The sequence below is a fragment of the Melospiza georgiana genome, chromosome 3 (genome assembly GCF_028018845.1).
Source record: "Melospiza georgiana isolate bMelGeo1 chromosome 3, bMelGeo1.pri, whole genome shotgun sequence".
Lineage (NCBI taxonomy): Eukaryota > Metazoa > Chordata > Aves > Passeriformes > Passerellidae > Melospiza > Melospiza georgiana.
The window spans coordinates 101,581,152-101,603,299 of NC_080432.1; the positions used below are offsets into that span (position 1 = coordinate 101,581,152).

Below are 22,148 nucleotides of genomic sequence, written 5' to 3' on the forward strand. Positions count from 1 at the left end.
TAGGCTTTTTCAGAGCCAGATTATTACCATTAGCAACAGCAATGTAAATCTCCATTTGTATTCAGCAGCATTAAGCAGCACTGACACAAGTGTCAATGAGATCAGAAAATGGCCTGAAGCCCCTGAATTAATTACACAGGCCAGTGAAAAATAACCAATGAATAAACAATGCTAAAGAATGCTCAACTTTTGACCCTAAATCCTTCAATTTCTATAGCGGCATTCAGTAACAGTTTTGGTGTACACTTAGTGCATTCAAAGCAACCTTTCTCAGCATCCTGAAAAGCAGAGATCACTCTGAATGTACCAGCAACTCTCCTCTTTTGCACCAAACACACTGTGGCAAGTGATTCCTTTTAAAGCTGCAAACCTCAGGTGGCTGAGCACACTTCCACCAGCTTGACAAGTTAATCTAGAGCTACTGCAAGTACACTAAACATGAGGCGTAAAATAAATTAAGCATCCCTAAGAGATTTGTCCTACAGACAAAAAAAAAAAACCAAAACAAAAAACTCTACGACTGTGGTTACATGAAAACTGAGAGCGTGCAATGAGTTGGCTGCTTCTAAAAGAAGCAAAATGCATGTGTTTTTCTTGACTGTAGGGTAAGGAGGAGGCAGAATAATATTTCAACACAGAATCAATAACAAATTCTTCTTTTATGTGCTATAAAGTCTCATCGTTTGAGAACAACGTCCTACCACAGAGAGGACTGATCTACATAATCTGCCCTTTAAAAATGCACACGTTCTTTGTGGAGAGAAGCTTAAAATAAATTACAATTATTGCTGAGGCTAAAGTTTACCAGAACGACTTAGCAACAAAGCTTGAAGTATCTCAGATTTCAACCAGAGTGGGAAGAAAAAAATTACAGACCCGGCAAACACCCTTTCTTTATTACAAAGTTTCCCTTACTCTCTTACCTCATCCAGCACTCACAAAGCACTGCAAGATCCTGCGCTTGTAAAACACTACCATAACGTCAGATCTGCTTTCTGGCACACAAATGCAAAAGGCATCTTTCAGAAGAGGCGGTGAGCCTTTAATCTGCCTGCTTTGGAAACCACAACCATCTGATACTGTTGCTTATACCTTGATGAGTAAGGCTGCTCAGAACACATGGCCGCGGCTGCCCCGGAATGGCACAGCCCGGGCCGCACTGGGGCAGGCCCGGAGCACCGGGACACAGCACGGAGCAGCCATTCCAGGTCGGGAGCAGCAGGCACCACCGGGCAGGAACAGCCCTGCTGCAAACAGCTGGAGCAACAACCACCCCTCAGACTTTGCCCCCAGCTCTATTTCACCCACTTTGGACGCCCCATGGGCGCCATGCAAACGGCACTGATCACTGCATCTGCCTAATTAATAATTTTTTTAAAGTTACGATTTTGCAATGATGGCAAGACTTAAGAGTTTTAAACAAATATCTTTATGGTTACACTACAACTATTTAATAAACCTATGGATTTTTTTTCTAGTTACCTTGTTGGACAAGAGGCCATTGCAGACTGTATCCAAGGTGTCTTGGATGCCAGTGGTCCAGATATTGCCTTTATTTCTCTCTGAGAAAACTTTTGAGCAGTTTACAGTGCTATCTAATTCAAGCTGTTGAACAGAAAATGCCATTTCGTTTGAGCCTGTACATGCTACACTGCATTCCTCCATATCAGATAAAATTTCATATTTTGCTAAATCCAAGTCACTGGTATTTACAGCAGCATTAGTGTAATAAACATCTACATGAAGAGATACATCATCCACATAATCCTCCTCTACTGTTGTGACTTGTATTTTAGTTTTTTCATGAACTTCATATGCATTTTCCACTTCATTTTTGTCAGGGGTAATACTTCTTCCATCACCTTGAAGAGGATCTTCATGTGACAGAATTTGCTCTTTGAAACTTTGCAAGTGAGAGCATTTCCCCTCCATCTCTTCCTGATCACTCTCACATGTCTGGGCATTGTTTTGTTTTACTTTTGCAGAGGGTAAAATATCATGCAAAGCCAGTCTGCCGTTGTCTTTGACAGGGAGACTCATGCTTGCAAGCAGTGGGGTTTGCTGCTCTCTGCAAATGGCTGGGATATATGGTCTGAACTGACCTACTACATGGATATCTTCTGCAGAAGACACACTTCGTATTTGAGTTTGCTCCCTTGGTAAAGGTGTATCTTGTTTATCTTCCCTTTCTGTTGGAGGGCTGCACAACCCAGAATCATCCTCTTCCGAGGTAAGAGAATTCGTACCCCATTTGCATTTGCCTAGTCGAGCTGCCTCTGACGGATCAGCAGTTTCATTAAAGGAGCTTTCACTTCTATTAGTGTAATCTGGAAAGCTGGGTGGAACAAGCATTCTCCATGACCGTCTATGCTCCTTCTTTTCAGTGTGAGACTTCACCTTGGGCAACCCAGCTGTCCGAATTATATCGCTGTTCAGCTTAAGAGCATCAAAGATCATTTTCTCATCCAACTTGTTAGCTTCACGGCTTCGGAGCTCAAAAACACTGGAAGAAGTAAGGGCACCATTGGAGCACAAAGTACTGATGTCCAGTGTTCTGTGACTGTAGGGTAAGGTCCGGTCTGTGAAATGCCTCGAGGAGAGGCTGCCCTTGGAGCCTGAATCGATCTGTTCATTCAGCCGCACAGTGTCGTAGATAGACCTCTGGGGAACGTAGCAGTCTTCAATATTTAGATCCTCATCTTCCTCCCCTTTGCCAACACATGGAGGATTCTGACGTAGGCAGTCTGGCCTGCTAAGTGGCTTCCCCATGTTGAAAGTATTCACACAAGTATACCTCCGTTTTCACAGATTCAGGGCAAACATTTAAAAACCACTAGCAATCTGAAGAAATAGTAAACTTGCCCTTAGCACAAGATGCATAGATACGAAAATATACATCATAAGATATGAAGTGGCTGAGGTCATTCATAATCAGTGCATCCGTTTAAATTCGATTTCACCTGGATATGAGGTTTTCCACCCCCCAAAATATAAAGTGCTTCAGTAAGAAAGTAACAGAAATGTCCCAATGTCACAGAAAAACAAAGTATAGCAGAAACCAGCAGTAGCCCAATATGTCAAATACTCAATGGAAGGCTTCATTTACTTTTCCAGGTCAGAATCTGTATCTGAAATCTCCCAAATAAGCCTTCAAATGAACAAGTGTTACAGAAGGCAGTACATTATCTTCTGTACATGACTGCTTAACTGTAATCCATTTAGCTGGCTTGCAGGGTCCCATCTCCTTTATAAATAAAGCATGGTGCGGCAGCTTAAAAAGACAGAATCCACAGTGACTTGTATGGTCCTGACCAAGGCACGGAGAAAATCCTGGGGGGGTGGGGGGAAATAAGTTAAATCCAGAACAGTAAGAATAATAAAACAGCCCTTTACTTTTTTGGCAGTAGCTATAAATAACCTTGATCTGAAAGGCAGCTTATCCTCCTCTTGTAACAGGCTCGTTCGCGGTGCCTCCACAAGTCCCACAGGAAAACATCACTTTCTAGCAGCCAAGCCAAGGCGTCCTTTGAGCAGCCCGTCGGAAGACGAATGTTTCAGCCCTATTCTCCAGATGCCATCCCGGAGCGCTCTTTAAGGCAGCCGCAGAGCCGAGCAAGCGTGGCGCGTTTCCCGAAGGCACGGCAGGTTTACATTCGGCAGGTCCCGACTACGAGCTGCAGCTAGCGGGCTGCCCTCGCTCGCCTCCTCCTCATTTCTGAGGCGCAGCTGCTGAGGAGCCGAGGCAGGGAGGGAGGGAGGGAAAGCCCCGCCGAGCAGCGCCGGCGCGTCCCGCCCGCCCCGCGCCCCGGCTCGGCTCGCTGCAGCCGCCAGGAACGCCCCGCTCCGCTCCCAGCAAACATCGGCCCCCGGCCCGCCCGCGCCCCGAGCGCCGCTCCGGGGGCTGCCCTCCCTCAGGCTCTGCCCGCCGCTCCGGGGGCTGCCCTCCCCCGGCCCTGCCCTCCCTCAGACTCTGCCCGCCGTTCCGGGGGCTGCCCTCCCTCAGGCTCTGCCCGCCGCTCCGGGGGCTGCCCTCCCCCGGCCCTGCCCGCCGCTCCGGGGCTGCCTTCCCTTAGGCCCTGCCCGATGCCTCCTTATCGGCTCAGCCGCCCGCGCCTCTCGCTCGGTGCCGTGCAGGGGCCGGCGGGGCAGGCGGCGGGGAGGCTCGGTGCCCGCCCGGCGGTGACATCAGTGCCCCGCTCCGGAGCCCGCGGGAGCGGCCGGCACCGCTCCGGCCGGCCGCCTGCCCGGGAGAAACTCCGGGAAGGGCAGGAAGCGGCGCTTGAACCGCGCCCGCCATCGCCGCGTCTCATGGAGCGGTCATTTCAATGGAGGCTTCCTTTCCAAAGTTACACCGAAACTTTACCGCTGTTTTACTTAAAAAAAACAAATCCCCCAAGCTCGCCTAGTGTTTAGATTAGGTGTTGGAGTAGTCGCACATTTCTCCACCTGACGTGCAAAGTTGCAGTCTGGTCACTGGCCCTGAGGCAGGACTGTAGGGTGGTGTTGGCTGACAGGGCAGCCGCTCCTGAAGAATTCAGTTCGCACTGAAAGAAACATTAAAATACTGGGGGAAAAAAACCTAACTATATCTGAAAGATCATTCCCCCCCGCCCCCCCCCCCCTCTTTTTCAGAGGGATTTATTGGAGCCCTAAACCAGCCTATCAGGACAAAGATTCCAGTTTTGGAAATTGACATCTTTTAAATACAGCTCGACACTTGGCACCTACACTTCTAGCTCATAACCACGAAGGGGATGGGTTGGGAGACTCACAGGTAATTTGCCAACACCACAGGAGGAGTTGCCATGACCTAGCCGCTCCACTCCAGTAGAAGCCAAACCCCAACGACCTGAGCCGCTGGTGTGACAGTAGCCATCAGTTTTAGGGACAATTCAGATCTCACTTTAAGGACAGCATAAGGCACTTAGTGCTGAAACTTAACACACTGCATTCACTACAATCAGCTTGAGCGTTCTGCATTAAGCTGCAAGCAGGATACACTGTATGCAAGAAATACAAACATACCACACTTCATGTTTATTGATTTACTTAATAAACAGTCAGCTACATATCAAAACACTAAGGTCATGCAAAACAAATTCTTTCTTCCTCCTCTCTGGTGAGCAGCCATATAGCATTTGGATTATGCCAGATAATCACCTCTGGATTCTCTAGCAGAGAATATACTATAATGGTAAAGATGCAAAAAGAATTTTAGATATTTTTGATGAAAGGTCCTATCATCCATGGTTATTTTCACACAAAAAAACCAAAACCAGATAGATCCCTGCGTAATTCAGAAAGTGCTGCATGATGTTTTAGGGGAAGTGTATAGCTGAAATTGGTCTGTATTTGTTCAAAAGCAAAATTATTTTAACAGTTTAAAAATAGTTTACCATTTTTCACTGTTTCTGCTTAAGACTTTTGTATGACAGGTAAGTCACTTTCAAAATTCTTAAAAATATTTAATACTTGCTTATATTACCTTTGCTTTTCAATACAGACCTTCACTGTAGTAAATCCCATGGAAGATTTTAGTATCTTATTCTAGGGGTTGTAAACAGCGCATGGGATGTGCAACACTTAGCTCAAAGAGAAACTTTAAGAGAAATTTCTGATTAGGCTTTCAACATCATTTGCCTTCAAAGCAAAAGTCAGAGGACTGACACCCTCTACATAACTAACAGGACATGTAGATGTGGCATTTAGGGACATGGCTAACAGTGGACTTGGCAGTGCTGAGTTAACATTGGACTCAGTGTTCTTAGAGGTCTTTTCCAACATAAACAATTCTGTGGTTCTATAACATAAGCCAATTAAAATCTTAGTTCAACCTTATTGGCAGGAATACTCAGGCTACCTAAAAATTCTCATAAAGTCCAATTAGAAGGCAACCTCTAATGACTATATCTACTTTAAATCCGAAAATAAAAGCAAAAATCAAATGAACCACATACTCATGAAAACTGTAACAGTGACATGTTGGTTTTACTAAGAAGAATGACATAAAATAATTCAACTTTGAGTTCTTTCTTTCAGAGAGAAACTAGCTGCAAATGCTTCTTCAACTGCAAACATTCTAGCACTGTGCAGCTACTCAAACCCAGAGTGTTTGGCTCAGTCCATTTGTACAATTCTTTTTTGTTTTGCTTTTGAAGAATAGTAGCAGACTCAGTGTACCTTAACAAACCCAATTTGCTGAAATTTCTTTTCAGGACTAATCTACACATTGCATACAGACTTTGGGGTAGAAAGTGTCTTAGAAAGCCAAGTTAATTACTACTTTTCTGTGTGTGTTTTATTAATTGAGATAAATTCTTCATTTGATTATACTCTTCCTGAAGTGAAGTAAGAATCATGATTCTCCTTTGAAATTAACTGCTCTGAAATTTTCATTTACAGAAAGTAAATTTTATAACTGCACTGTAAATAAATATAGTTTAACACTGATGGCAACTGCTTACAATTTAACACTGATGGCACCTACTTTCAATTTAATACTCCATACCAACTGGAATAAGCACATTACAAAGAAGAAATGTAAATAAAACAAGTATGCATATGCATTTTAAATATATATATATATAAAATACAACTCAAAGCCAGTTTATCTTTTAAAAAAACACTATGTGTTTTAATGTCATGCCAAGAAGATGCACGCAGCTCTAACTCTTTGTACATAAAAATTGGTTAAACCACAAAAAACACCTCTGGCCCATTACACAAGATCCTTCCCTGAAGAGTGAAGATTTCATGTTAATAGATCTATAACAAAGAACAACTCTTTTGCTTTACTCTTGAGGAACTGGAGTTGACTGTAGCTGACCACAGAAGCTAAAGACATAAGGAGCCAGACAGTGGTTTTGTGGCCACAGCCACACTTTCACGTTGTGTATGTTTGCGTACGTGCACAAACACGAGAGCAAACACAAACACCACGAGTGGAGCAGGATCTGTGGGATCCAGTCTCCCCACACTTTGCTGCCTCAGGCAGAACTGTTCTCTGGAAGGGCAAAGAGTATAAACAGATAGATTACTTTCTGCAATTTTGATATGCTGCAGTAGCACCGACACCAAGCATTAGGAGAGTTCATCCCTGTCCTCCTGCTATCAGGCTATCAGTATCTCTTTACTACACTCTCACTTAGTAAAATTTCCCATTCTGGTCTCCCTATTTCCTTTCTTCAAAGGCTCATCACTCTGCTGTTTTATTTCTGCATTTGCTTCTCACTTATTTAAACAACCCCTTCACTTTTTCATCATTCTTCACCTCCTGTTTAATGGCATTGTGTTTTTAATCATAAGCAAAAGCGTGGCCTAGAATAGTTGCTACAAGCAAAACACATTTCTGAGCTTATAAATATCTCATATAAATACAATCCCAGAGTAGACTTCTGGATATAAACATGCTGCTATCACTGTTCTCCTTTATGTCTCGCCAGGGTTTTTGTCTCCCTACCACATAAGCCCTTGTATTGCCAGGGATGCTGTCACCCCACTGGCCTGCACAGGTCTTTCACTCCCAAATTGCTCAACTGCTGTGCTGTGTCCAATGCCCTGATGAACTACAACACTGGGACAACACACAGGGAACTGGATTTTCCTACCATCTGCTCATCAGCTTGTAACACTTTTCTTTATAATAAAACATTTTTCTTTATAATAAAATACATATTTGTACATATACAATTCATTGTGTAAAATGTGCATTAACAAAGACATGAAGCTGCAGCTAATCTTTGAAAATGTAAGAAATGTGGTGAAATCAGAGATCCCAAACTGGCTACAACTTAAGTCCTGAATAGTCAATGTAAGCAAGAGCATTCACAGCAGGAGCTGTTGCTATTTTCCAATATCCAAAGTGTTTTACTAACCATATACAAAGAAAAGCCATTTGTTTCTCTTTTAAATTGAGATAGACTTGTTAGGATAGAGTGGCATACAATTTTAATCCTCCCAGTCTAATGGAATCTCCTCATAATGTAACTATTTGTTCAAGATTTTTGTCTCTATTTATGCATTCTCAAAGATCACCAAAACTCACAGTAAATTTCAAACTTCCATTTGAAATTCCCAGATGAAAGTTTTCAGGTTTAATTTTCCTTTCCAATATGGCTTAAACAAGCAAAATGCACCCTCTGTTGGCCAGCCATGTAATGACTCTTTTCCAAGGTCATCAAACAGCATGGCTTATCAAATACTGCAATGAAGGTCGGGCTTTATCATCAAGTGTCAACTAATGTACAAGTCATACAAACATTTGAATCAATATTATATTGGAATGAAACCAGAGCTGCTCAGAATATTCAGTGCTACTATATAGCCACCAGGAGATTTATGATCTTTTTCAAACACTGCTTACATCTATAAATAATTCTGATGAAAACTGGAAATTCATTTCTTGCAACCTAATCCAAGCAAATATCTGTACTTATTTCAGCAGCAAAGCTCAATTAACACTCACTATCACTGCAATGCATTTCTTTGAGCTGGACATGGATTGCTAGCTGGCAGATTAAAAAAGCTACACACAGAAGCTCTGGAGTGCATTTTGGATAAGGATGCTACAGAAAAATCCCAATATCATACGGGGATTATTTTGCCTGTTTTCTTTTTATTAGGATATTTCTAGGTAAGGGTGGAATTCAGTGAGGTAAAACTGGCCAGTGTATCAGAACAGAAAATGGCAAAAGGTAACATCTTAAACCTAAATATGCTGAAAGCTATATCTACATGAAAAAAACCTAAACTACTCAGATGAGCAAAGTGAATGTGGGCTGATATGTGAACACTGGAGTCTAAAATTCACACCACTGTGAAGATGAAAGTTGGGTAATACATGGACATCAAAGAGAGATGTTTCTCAAAAACAGAAAGGCAGATGGATTACAGAAGACAAGATAGTGAAGAGAGGTGAAGAGGGAATTGGGGTGCAGGAACTGGGAATTTCACTGAGATGTAAAATTCCCAATGTCTGCCAAGCTGTAGCAAAGGAAATCTTCTCTAGAGCATAAGATCCCCATTTAAAACAGATAAAATGCATATAGGCAGAACAGACTGCTGTGAAACAAGACTCTTCTAAGGTCTGCACTTAACCAGGCTCTTTCACTATAATGTTTAATAAAATGGTATTGTGGTAAAACACTTTATGATAGTAAGAAAGCAATCTTCCTACCTTGAATGTATTCAACTGCTGATTAATAGCTTCTGTTTCCATTCCAACAGGACCTTGTGACTCTTCATGTTCTTCAGCTCTCCCAAGCAGAGTGGAAAATTCTTTTAGCTTAGTGTAAAACTCCTCAACACGGCAAATAGTACCCTCCACTTGATCTTCCCTGGCTTTTGCTCTGTCTTTTAGCTTGTTGCACTGTTTATTTAGAGCTTCCAAGTCTCTCTTTATACCAACAAGATCAGGAGAAGCTTCAGCTTCTGTGGCCAGCATAATTTTACAGTTTTTATTAGCATTTTCATTATTCATTATAAGATCCTCCAACTTTTTCATGAAACATTTTATGTCCTCTCTCTGTGACTGCAGTACCTTGAGATCCCTTCCCACTGCAGCCATGCTGTCAAGTTCATCATCAAACTCTGCAAACTGAGAGAACATCTCTCGGATGCTGTTTTGGAAGTGGCCAATTCCCTGAAGTTTGGTCTCTAGGAATGAGCACCTATCCTCAACTTGCTGCTTCACTGTACTGTATTCTTGCTCCAAAGACTCAGCTTGGAGTAAGAGGTCAGAAACACCTGCTGAATCAGAAGCTTCTACCACCAGGTCTTGGGCAAGCTTTTTTGCTAAATCAACGTGAGGTTTTAAAGCTTGCAAGGCTTTCTGCTGGGCCTGCATCATTGTCAGGTGTTTGTTACTGAATGACTGAGGTCCAAGTGAGTCATGAGCTTCCAGATGCTCTTTGGCACTTTTAAGCTGTCTTTCAGTTTCCCTGGATGAGTCCTGAAACTCTTTCAGTCTTTGTGCCATATTTTCCAAGCACTCTCTCTTCTTATGTAACTGTTCTGTAACCACTTTCACATTCTGATTCAGCACCTTAGTTTCTTCTTGAATAATTTCTTTATCCGTTTGACTTGCATTGAGCAAACTTTCAGCAGAATTATTTAATAGTTCCACCATCCCATGGTGTTTATCCAGGTCCTTCTGCCATGCCCTCACCTGAACAATAGAATCCTCTATTTCAACAGGGTTTATGCCAACTTTCAATTCACACAGGTTGCTTTGGCACTTCTCTATCCATGGCTGCAGATTCTCTACATGCTGCTTATATTTGAAGGCTTTCTCCAGACAATCTGCTAATTTGTCCTCCCTTTCTTTTACCTTTTTATTCATTTCATCCCAGTTATTCTTGAGTGTGGCAATTTGGGATTGTAACTCTGCTTTGTCATCTCCTTGAGTCTTCTGTAAGATACTTTCCCCTTCTGCAACAATTCTTTCATAGGAACTAATCTGATCGGTCATTGTCTTCTTAAAATCTTTCTGTTCTTCAATGAGTGATTGCAAGGCCTCAAGTTTGGCTGACACAGGACGAGCCTGGTTCAGCTCTTCTTTCTTTTTGCTTAGCCAGCCCTCAAAGTCTTTGGACATCTGCTGGAACTGATGAGAAGTGGTGTATGCTGACTGAAGCTGCTGAACATGGTTATCTACAAAGGAGAAGGCAGCACAGAGGTTCATTAGCAGAATCTGCTAGTATTCAGTGAAAAAAAAAACCTAATATTGATTGTATTATGCATGATCATTAATTTTAAGAAAGCCAGTCCTTAGTATGTGAAGTTTGACTGGCAGACAACCAAGTTTCTTGCAAGGGGCAGACTCATTCCTGTAATACAGAAGGCAATAGGACATGAATCAAATGAGGTGAGCTTATCCAGTCTGTGTCTACATGGATCCCATTTGAGCAGATTTTGGTGGTAAAAAACACACAATTGTGATTCATGGTACTCAGAAATGTAAGCACAGGGAATATGAAGTGGTATAACCCAGGAGTGTCTAACTCATGGCCTACAGGCAATACATCCTCCTAGGGAGATTCTTTGAAGTTTCTCATAACCAGAGGAAATTAAAAACCCAAAACTGAGGCTGCTAGGGAGAACAAATATGATATCACTTGCAATGTATTACTTGCTCAGTTCTGTTGTTCACAAGGTAAGGAAAGGCTGCAGACTACCAGCCCCTTTCTGTCACAGCCAGTTTTATACAATTACCACTGTGTTTCACTAAGCCATTAACTGGTGTTAGCCTAAAAATTATTATTTTGGTTTATACTCTGCCCCTATGAAGCTGGTAGCTCAATGAACAGCATCCTCTCTTGGCATTCTAATTCAGTGAAGATGCACCTGAAGGAAGACATGACAAAAGCAGCTTTGTTTTGTTATTTTACTCCAAGTTATCTATCTCCTAAACCATTCACTAGAGATCCCCAGTATTGTTTTTACCTTTTCAAAGCATGGGGATTCTTCTAAATTCTAATGCAGAACTGCTTGGGGGTTGGACTGGATAGAGAGCTGCCACCAGACTCAGCTCACCTCTATTACAAGCTTTTACCTTACTTTATGCCTTAGTTACTGTTTTTCTTTAAATAAACACTAACCTGATTTTTGCTCGATGTCCTTAAATGATTTTAAGATGCCATCTAATTGTCTTGTAAGTTCTGCTTTCAAATACTCTTCCCCAACCAGTGTTGACAGCTCTTCACAAAGAGCTTGTGCTGCATTTATATTCTTCATTTCCTGTTCTATTTCCTCCTTCATTTCTTTAGCAATTTCCAGCTGTTGTTTCACAGCATCGGGCTGTGTGCTCACAGCCAGGCTGCTGCTGAGTTTATTATCCAAGGCACTTAGCTTATCAGAGAGACTTCTGAGTAAACTTTGATACTCTGTGCTTTTCACAATGGCTTGGTCGATTCGGTCACATCTCTTCTTCAGCTGGCTGGTTAGACTGTCCCACTTTTGTGCCACAGCTGCCAGTTGCTCTTTTACAATTTCATGTGAGGGTGGATGTTCACCAGGTCTCTCCAGAATCCCCTGCCCAGCCATAGTTAACTGCTCATATTGTGGCTTTCTGGTGTCAAACTCTTTGAGCAGAATCTAGGGGGGAAAAAAGAGAATTTTAAAAAGGATTTACTTCATGAGAAAAGAAGTGCTTCTGACAAAAATTCATGTAGAATTTGTCGTAGCTAGGCTCTATTATTGAGTGTATTCAAGTTTAAAAGCCAGTGAAATAAATGTGCCTTCTACATAAACTGTGTTGTTTCCAAGTATCTACATCAAAGAAACAGAAAAAAATGAGGTGAATCATCTAATCATCATCTAATAGAAATTCAACCAGGAGATACAAGTAAACAATGAATTCTGTTAATACTACAGTAATTAAGCAACCACACCAAGTAAAGTAAGGGCTGCTTAGTTTCAAGTGGCGTCCTTTCCTAGACAGTTTTGATATTTGTCTTAAGAAAGAACTTCAAAGAAGGTGTATTCTGACATGATATTGCAATGTTTTGTTATAGAACAGAGACTATTTGGCTAATTCACAAAATGACTAAATGTGTAGTGTAAGACCTTTTAAGTTTATATCACTGGTTCTCAGTTGTTTTGGGTTTTTTTGACAGTAAGTCACAGTGCTTGCAAAAGAAGGGACAAATGTAATGGTTTTACTTTACAGAACATTCCAAACCCTTTCTAAGTCAATTAGGTTGAACTTTTAAGGACTGTGAAGTGATACATGATAGTCTTATGCCATCTGTCTAGACTTTTGAAGCAGTTATAAACCAATATTGAGTCATAGTATTTCACATAGTATTAGATCATAGTTCATGTTTCAAATACTTCATTTTAAACAATACTGACATTGATCAATGTCTCCTCAACATTTTTCTTTATTTTTTTCTGATCTCTATTCACTCTTATGATAATTTTTTCTTGTAATTACTGTAGTCAAGTATGATGTAAGCTGATACCTCAAGATAAACAAATCTAATGGCTTATACTAACCATGTTCTGCTCTAGATGCAAAATAGTACTTTGCAAATAGCAAAAAGGCAGAAGAAACTTAAATCAATAGTGTGTGTTGGCACTACTCACCTGAACCTGTTGCTTTTGTGTGTTCAGCATATTAGGATCAATTGATAATGGTCCCAGCACACTGACCATTAGCTCCTTTTCTACAAGCCAGTGCTTTAGCTGAGCTTCTGCTGTCTGGAACTGGATCAGGTAATTTGAAGACTCCTCCAGTTTTTGTTGTCTCTCAGATGTAACTTGATTGAGCTCTTTCCATTTGGAATCTAACAAAGGTAATGTTAACACATTGCATGCATATTCTAGCAGATGGATTGTGAGACAGCAGACTATATATGAAATATAAACAGAGCTCTCTCATAAGGCTTCATGCTGATTAACTCCAGATGCCTTATTGCAATGACTCTGCAAATAACATCTTATAAGTCAGACCCACATAGACTTGGGTGACAGTCAGCCACGTGTGGAATTTTTAGAGCAATGAATATTCCACATGTAATAAAATGATACTAGAATATTACTAAATGAATTCCCCCACATTTAGGCTTTGGTCTCAAATGATATAGAAGGCAAGGAGTTCTACTCAGTTATAACTCCGGTTCCTGATTTAGATAGACAAATATCCCTGCTTAGTCAATAATAAAGCCTCATAAGTTTTCAAGGATGATCAGAAGCAGAAAATTAAGCTTCAGCTCTGAACATCCCTCTGAAAAAGCCTAACTCTAATGTCTGTATCATTCATCTAAAACCATTTATCTAAAACATCTTAACCAGGTACCTAATGCTGGACAATGAGAAAACTTCTGCATATACGTATTTCAAAAGTACTGTGTGAGCCTAGGCTCACACCTTGCCAGTCTGTGGTCTTTTCCAGTATGGCAAGTGGCTTCCAGAGCAGCCTTTGAGTCTTAATCTTGTAACTTCCCCATTCCCTCTGTGATACTGTCAGTGCTTGCTCAGTCAGCTCTGGTATTTTGCCAAGTCTCCCTGTCCCTGATTTTCATCCCTGTTTTTTACAGTTACATTTGCTGCTTCACAGTCCTCTGCTCATTCTGTATGAATCCCCTTTCAGCACGACTGAGGGTCTGTTGGAGACCTTACCTGCCCCTTAAACTTTTCAGAGTTCTGCTCTGAAATAAGCAGGACAGACTGGAAAATTCTCAGCTTCAAAATTACTGTTGGTGCAGCAATGGAAATGCCTATCACCATGAAACAAGATTGATACCATGCTATTGACCTATAATTGATTTAAAATATGATTAACATAAAACCAATTTTTAAAAGCTCATGACAATTAAGTGCTGTAATATCTCAAAATCTATTGACTAAGCATGGTAATTTTCTTTATTTTCACTGGCTTCTTAAAAGCAACATTTATACAGGTTTTTTAGCAACATTTATTTTTTTAGCAACATTTACACTGTTTTAGAAAACAGCAAAAAAAAATGCCAAAAGCCACTAGTTCATGGGGAAAATACATGCAGAAGAGCACTACCAAGAACTCAAACCATTTTCTACATGAAATTAGAATCACCTTATATTTTGTAAAAAGAACAAAATATATATCTTGCTTGTTAGTGGCCAGTCAAGTTTTAGCTGCACAACGTTTGAAAAAGATAAAGCCTCTCAAACAGGGAGTCAGGCTATAGCCTGTGCACTAATACAAATTCAAAGCCCATGGACGTGACTGGAATTACTTCAGATCTACATGCTTGCAAATGGAGTTATTTCCACAGAGGTAAGAGGAAAAAAGGTATTAAAAATACTTGTTATTTGTAATAAATTAAAAAAAAACTCATAATAAAACAACTTCCAAATGAGTCTGAGCTATAATACAGCTTTATTGAAATACCTATTTTTTCCAATGTTTGTCTCCACTTAGGTGCCTCAGGAGAGTTAGGGTTCTTCTCCAACAGCTCTGTAACTTTGTCCTTCAGTTCCTGCACTTTATTTGCACTTTGCTTTAATTCAGTTTCAAAAAGCTGAAAATTTAGGTGATAAAATGAATAAATAAGAAATTAAAGAAGAATGGTAAAGTTTGCAGTCCATAACACTGAGATGCAAAACATGAAGACAAAAAGAAATCTAGCCTACATATACTGCTTTTCTGCTATGAATCTCAAAACATGTTATAAGGACATATGTTACTAGTCAATTTTTTTGGAAGAGAGAACCCAAGAGATATAAATTATATTAATAATTATTGCTTAATTTGAAGAAGTGACAGAATTAGAAGAATTCAGACAAATAAGATTCACTAGGTCCCATCATATTCATATATACTTGGAATCTATTTGTGTACAGAAGGCAAACTGACTGATACAATCTAGTTCACAGCAGAAATAACCCAGCTAGCTCCGACAGAGAGGGGTGTGGTGTGGCCTCATTTACCTCAGTAGAAGTCCTGCTATCACAGACAATTTAATGTAGATCTCCTAAACCCATAATTTAAAGAGAATCAGAGTTTTAAGTGTAAACCTAACAGAAGAGAACCTCAGATCTCTAACTTGAGACACTCCAGTAAATCCTAATTAATGCTGTTCTTGCAGACAGAAGTGAATGTTTCTTATTAATTATCCAAAACCCACAAAAGTAAACACTGAACAAACTGTACTTGATGTAGAACTTCAAGTAAAAGGTCCAGTGCATCAGATGACTCTTGCCTGGGCACTCACTCAGTTTTCCAACTATTTGTGAATACTTTTCTATTACTACACTACGGGTTAGATGATCATGATAGCTTTGCACATTCTCTGTTAAGAAAAAAGAGCTGGTTTTCTTTCACACTTTGAGTTTTATGATTGAATGTTATCCACTCTGAGGAAGTTGGTAGCTGGTCAGGTTAATTTTTAAGGGTGACCCGCCAAATATAAAAGAAACTCAGTTAAATCTAATTCTGTCTTTGTTTATATACAATCACAAGCAAGAAAAGAATTTTCCCTATCCATTACATTTCCCTTTCTAGATGAACCTTACATGTGTAAATATTGTGCTTCATTGCTAGGGAAGCATATGTCTCCAGTGCTGAAAGAGGACAGAAGCTTACTGCTGAATCAGTGGTTTTTTCATATCAATTATAAAGGGGGAAGGAGACTGTTGTGCAGCTATATAACTTAACAAGCATGACAGGGTTGCTGAAGAGAAACACTGCCTTGGAGGAGACATAAGCCACTGCAGCTGCAGAGACCGGGAGGTCTGTGGAGCATCAGTGAGCCAGCAGCTGCAGAAACAGCTTTTGGACATATACAGCCCTTCAGATATTAAAAGTAATCTGTTATAAACCTCTAAACCACTGAGATTAAAAAAGTTTATTGCACAATCAGCATAGCCTCACCTTTTCAAACTGTCCACCAAAATTATTATTTTCTGACCTGCAAAACTCATTCTCTCTGACACAGTGTTCCTTTACTCCACTGACACAGTTTGCCAGATTTGCTCTAAGCCTGACTAATATGCTTAGTAGGTTCATTTAAATACTCTCTGTAACATTAAGCTAGACTGAGATATCAGTTATTTCATAGCATCTGCCTAATAACTACAAGAGAAAGTATTTGTTTGAAGGCACAAAATACCTTATGTTGTTCAACTTGGGCTTTAACTGCTTCACTGTCTGTTGGAGCAGCTTCCCAGTCTGATGCAGTTTTGTCCATTTTTTGCAACCATTGCATCATTGAGGCTGATTCTTCCTGAATATTTTGCATTTTTGAAAGCATACTTTCTAGTTCTGAAATCTTTTCATTCAATAAAACTCCCAAATCTTCATAGCTGTGATTTACATTAGACATGGCTTGTTGAACAGTTGTGAGTTCTGTAAAAAGAGTGCACAAATACTGTGTTAGAAGTTACAAGTCCTTGAAACAATACTGAATGTAGTGAATCAGTACTGAACAGTAGCTAATAGTCCCCTAAGAAGTCACTGAATATGCTAGTTATGCCCAATCCACTCTAAATGTGGCAACACCACATCTGAATGAGTTTCTTATTTCACAGAAATAATTATTTTAATACATACAAGTGCACAGACATGTTTCAATCTTTCTACCCATTACTGTTTTAGTATTTTAAGTAACAATTCCATGACCAAAAGTTGAATATACTGGGATACAGTTCAGCTACTATAAAGTCCTTATATAAAAATTCCTTTGTTTCTATAAAAGAGTCAGTCACAGTGATAGAAATGTATATAAAATGGGTGTCTTTGTGTGTATACACATGTTGTGAATTCTGATGGATGTCAAAGTTTCAATCCCCATTGAAAGATATTTCTCAAAAGTCATGTCTTATATTAAAATATCCATCCCTGTGTATATATAAAAGTATATATTGATTCAGAAAACAAGGCCAGATTGGTTGGTCTTCAAAGACAATAGTAAGATAGGTATTGTTACAATTACTTATAATATCATGCCCTAGTCACTGTAATTGTCTCATGTGATGGTGATGTGAAATTTCAGTCTAATAATGACTGCTACAAGCAGATTTATCTACAGCATTTAAAAAATACTTCCACATTTAACAGTAATTGGCAAGCAACAATTCTTTATCACATGTTGAAATTTTTACTGACCTTTATTTTTCAAGAAATCCTGAGTTCCTGGAGCTCCTCCTTCACCATTTAAAATTGTGCCACCTGTGGATCAAAAGAGATGAAGCCTCTTGCTTATGTGAGCCTTTCCCCACCATAACCCCACCCCAGCACTTCATTTCCTCTTCCAAAGATCATGACCCATAGCTGTCATTGCAACCTGAAGAACGAAGCTCCAGCCAGCCAGGACCATAAGGGGTTATCACATAGCAGAGCAGGGCACAGAGGGTGGGGTGTACATGCATGACCTTACAGGGGTGCACATATGTGTGGTGTATCAGCAGTCCTGCTGCTCACAGTTCTGTACTAAACCACTGAGCAGGGCCAAGGCTCTGTGCCCTAGCTGTGAGGCTATTCTCATCCAGATTGCTGACAGCACTTCCTTCCTTCCCCAAAGGACCCTCTTCCCCACTGAGAACACAGTTTTATCCAACTGGGACAGGTGTAGTCTGGGAGAAGATGGGCTGGCAAATGCTGTGACTGAGGAGAGCACCAAACATTAAACAGCAAAGAGGCTCAGAGTGCTTACTGCAGACACCACAACCAAAGGCACTGCTTACCTAGGGCACCTTTACCCACGGCTGAGATACCATTCTTGGAGGTATTTAAATCCATGTATACATGCTGCTTGGGGACATGGTTTGGGGCTGACTTGGCAGTGCTGAGTTAGTGTTTGGACCTCATGATCTTAAGGGTCTTTTCCAACTTAAAAAGATTCTGGTTTATGTGCATTGTAACTCTGCACAGAAAGCTCTCGAAAGCGCCTGGATTAATCCCTCCCTATCTTGTCTTAAGCAAGACTGAAGCATGTGCTCCATGACAGGAATTGCAATGTGGCCCTCTTATACCTGAAATCCTTACTCTGAGGCACATGCTTCAGTCTTAAGCAAGACTGAAGCATGTGCTCCATGACAGGAATTGCAATGTGGCCCTCTTATACCTGAAATCCTTACTCTGAGGCAGCCCTACTGATTAACTATAATATCAGAGCCTCTGAAACCAGAGCTAATGGGCTTTGTAAAATGAAGTCAGAGCAAAGAGCAGGGCCACGAGATCACACTGCAGAGAGCTGCAGGGAGAATCACTTCCCGCTCTCCTGCACACATGTATTCCCAGAAGAGCAATTAGCAGAGGAACATTACTGGTTGCCTTGGAAAAGGCTGTGCACAGTACCAGCTGCACAGTGAGGACCACATTAGTGGCAGCTGGAGGATGGCAAGAGAAAACAAACCAGATAAGAGAAGTCACAGACCCCAGCCAGAGTCCTGTGGATCTTCACACTCTTTTAGCTGGACTCTGGTATTTATAACTGCAATAAAGTGATACACAGTACAGCTCTTGTCAAGGAGGGCAAATGTTCTGGTCTGGAGGATTATAGCTGCTCTTATGTGATAGCTATTTAACTATTTTTTCTATCTGGATGCATATGAGTAGAAAAGAGGCAGAGAAATAAGCCCAGATAGATCATAGAAGATTCCAAAATGTTCTTTGAAAGATTTTTATTTCAAGTTTAAAAAAATTAAAAAAAAAACCACCAAACCAAACAAAACCAGAGGCAGCTATTACAAAGAGATATAAGAAAGAAAGTGTTCTACTTTTGCCCAATAGGTATCCTCTGTCAGGCTCCAACCTTCCAGTCATTTACAGATGACCAATGAAGGCCAACACACTTGAATTTATTTCCAGACCTAGTCAGTTCAAGAATTGACTGAAAATGTGCTTATTGCCATTAAAATGCCTCAATGTCCTTGAACTATGTCTGGAATGATACTTAGCAGAATTACTCGTTTCTGTAAAACAAATTAATATTTAGCACTAGAGTAAAAAAAATCATGGAAATAGACTTGCTATCTTTAAATTAGGATTGCCAGTAGAATTTAGCTGGTCTAGACAAAAAAACACATTTTGGCCCAGGAAAATCATGCTGAGATTAAAAATTGTTTCCCTGCTGTGCTGTTGTTTCAAATAAAACACTGACTAATACCAATTATGATATCATGTTAGGATGAGTATATTTACCTAGGCTCATTTTTTATATAAACTATCTCCTCATCACTCTTCTAACAAAAAATCCACAACTCTGCAAACCTTTCTGTGTTTGCTTGGTGTCACAGAATAGTCTTTTGGTCTTTAAATAGGCATCTCTGTGCAGGTACATCAGAGTTTGCCAGGCAAGATTTGTATTTCTCCTGCTTGCAGACTTGATGGATATGTGAAGCACCCAACACTGATCAGAAAAAGTCAATTTCTCATTCTCTGAAGCTTTCTGGGATGAGGTGAAGGCAACTGTGAAATTGTCATTTTATTCCCTATCTGGCAATTCCATAACAACTCTAGGACATGATAAACTTTTACATCAGCACACTTCAGCATTATTTTGGCAGAGTAAAACAATGAGAATGTGTGTTGAATTTCTATAGCAGCTAGACAGTTTAAATAGAAATGGCAAACCATGGTCAGAAGAGACAGGGCTAAGTGTTTTCTCACAAGCCATAATATTCAGAATGCTAATCCAAGGGTGAAACAATATTAATTTTTGTCTTGAAGATTTTAAAAATTCTTGGCATGTTAGGCTTACCTGGTTATACAAAACCATACCTGATTTGGCAACTGCTCTCAGTTTTGCAGGAGAAGTCACAGCAGTGATTAAGCTACACAGCAAAGTTCCTCTGCTATTCATTTTCTGCAGTTCAGGTGCCTTTAATGTCCATTCATCTTTTAAATTCTGGTCAAGAAAGACAGTAATTTGTTCATTACAAAACTGACTTCAAACTTAAGAGCATTAGTGTACAGAAAGGAACAACTTTGCTGCTTGGGAATCTGTTGCAAACTTACAAAAGTAAATGGGAATGTAAATGCAGACCCCTAGTCCCAATTACTGTGACTGCTTACATCTTAAATCTGTATTTCAATATTAGTAATAGGTGCCTTATTTCCCTCAGCCAGATTTCACTTCTGCAAAGGCTTACCAATGTATCTTCCAAAGGTTTCTTTAACTCCTCTGTATTCAGAGAGGGCTGTGCTGCGGGAATTCGTTCTGTTGTCTCTTTTATCCATTTCTTTAATGATTCTACAAGGAGCTCAAAAGCATCCATTTCTTTCTGACAAGATGATACATCCTCTTCTCTAGACAATTAAAAACAAAGGAATAACAGTATTCCTTCTAGTAATTAAACCAGCAAATATTATTAATCTGATATTACTATTCCTAAATCCAAAGTGTCAAAAAGCTAATTTTATGGATATAAGCAGAATGTGCAGAACCTAGTCTTACTGCAAGGTAACTTCTATGAAATCTCTTACAATTTCTCCAGTTTCCCTTTGCAGCCTGTTGCCAAATAGTACTCTAAAGCAATATACACAAGTAGCAATTTATGCTCTATCACAGAAGGGGAGAAGTAGGGTTTTCTTAAAATTGCCAACAATCCTGTGAATATCACAAATTTTGAAAAATTACATATCTTTATGGCATTTTTTAGAGCTCTTGGGCCAGAGAGACTAACTACAGACACATTTTCAAATAGAATATTTTCCTTCCAAGAAAAAAATCCCTTATTTACTCTGGTCAACTGCAATATCTTCAGATTGCATACAAAAAGATAGCAGTAATCACAACATTCGTACTGTGTTATTAGCCAAAGTGGAAACACTTTGGTTATCCAACTTACTTTTCTTTTATTGTCTCCTCTACCTCTTTGAATTTCTTTGACAAAGCATTTACTTTTTCTGATACCAGTGCTTTATCACCAGGAAGAGCATGGAATGAAAGTTCTTCAAGGAGCTGCTTCAAAATTTCCAGATCCTTCTTGTGTTGTGCCAATTCTACACTAGCTTCCTGCAAAATAGGATTACATTCTTCATATCAGACTTTACCATCACTTGTTCAAAGTTAAACTTTTGATTTTAGCTAACCAACCAATGCTGGAAAAAAAACCCAAAACACGCCTTGTTTCTTATTCAATCACTTAGATGAGTTAGACTAAGAACCCCCAACGCATACAAATTGAATGCTAGAGTACCTGCATGTATTGGGACACTTCACTAACATCCTTTCTTGGTGCCTCTGTCTCACTTAGAGCCCGGTTTTTCTCATCTAAAAATGATTGAAGTTTTGTTGAAAGACCTTCAAATAACTCCACTTTAGTCTTCAATTCTTCCATTTTCATAAGCTTCTCTCTATGCTTGTTACTTGCTTCAGAAAACCTTCCTGCAAGCTCGCTCATTTTAGCTTGCAGTGTGGATGCAGTGGATGGATCTGCTGTTTCCATGAACTTCTTCACTTTTTCATTCATAGTGTTTATACTGCTTTGGCGACCTGCAATGTCTTGTTCTAGCATCTGAAACATACAAGAACTACTTTGTATTACTTGCAACTAAATTTTAACCAGTGAAATTCATCTACTATATAAAGCAACAAACCACTACAGCTAGACCATTGGTGTAACTATTTCAGCTACAAAAATCCTTATGAGCAGTTTAACTTCATACAACACTCCTCTCTAGTAAGTATTTTTAATCCATGAAAGGTGCCAACCTAAGATTT

The 22,148-nt window shown here is 40.0% G+C and overlaps 1 protein-coding gene across 4 annotated transcripts in view; it reads right to left on the bottom strand.

Moving 5' to 3' along the window:
- Positions 1-22,148, bottom strand: part of DST (dystonin) — a 289,158-nt gene that overhangs the window by 66,143 nt on the left and 200,867 nt on the right. For all 4 annotated transcript variants that reach the window (XM_058019984.1, XM_058019986.1, XM_058019985.1 and 1 more), the window contains 10 exons: positions 21,625-21,942; positions 21,274-21,440; positions 20,575-20,731; positions 20,204-20,330; positions 17,588-17,650; positions 16,593-16,828; positions 14,873-15,002; positions 13,087-13,286; positions 11,598-12,093; positions 9,176-10,650 (listed from right to left, as the gene is read on the bottom strand). In XM_058019984.1, the coding sequence (XP_057875967.1) occupies positions 9,176-10,650; positions 11,598-12,093; positions 13,087-13,286; positions 14,873-15,002; positions 16,593-16,828; positions 17,588-17,650; positions 20,204-20,330; positions 20,575-20,731; positions 21,274-21,440; positions 21,625-21,942 (3,369 nt within the window). The remainder of the gene's footprint in view (positions 1-9,175; positions 10,651-11,597; positions 12,094-13,086; positions 13,287-14,872; positions 15,003-16,592; positions 16,829-17,587; positions 17,651-20,203; positions 20,331-20,574; positions 20,732-21,273; positions 21,441-21,624; positions 21,943-22,148) is intronic.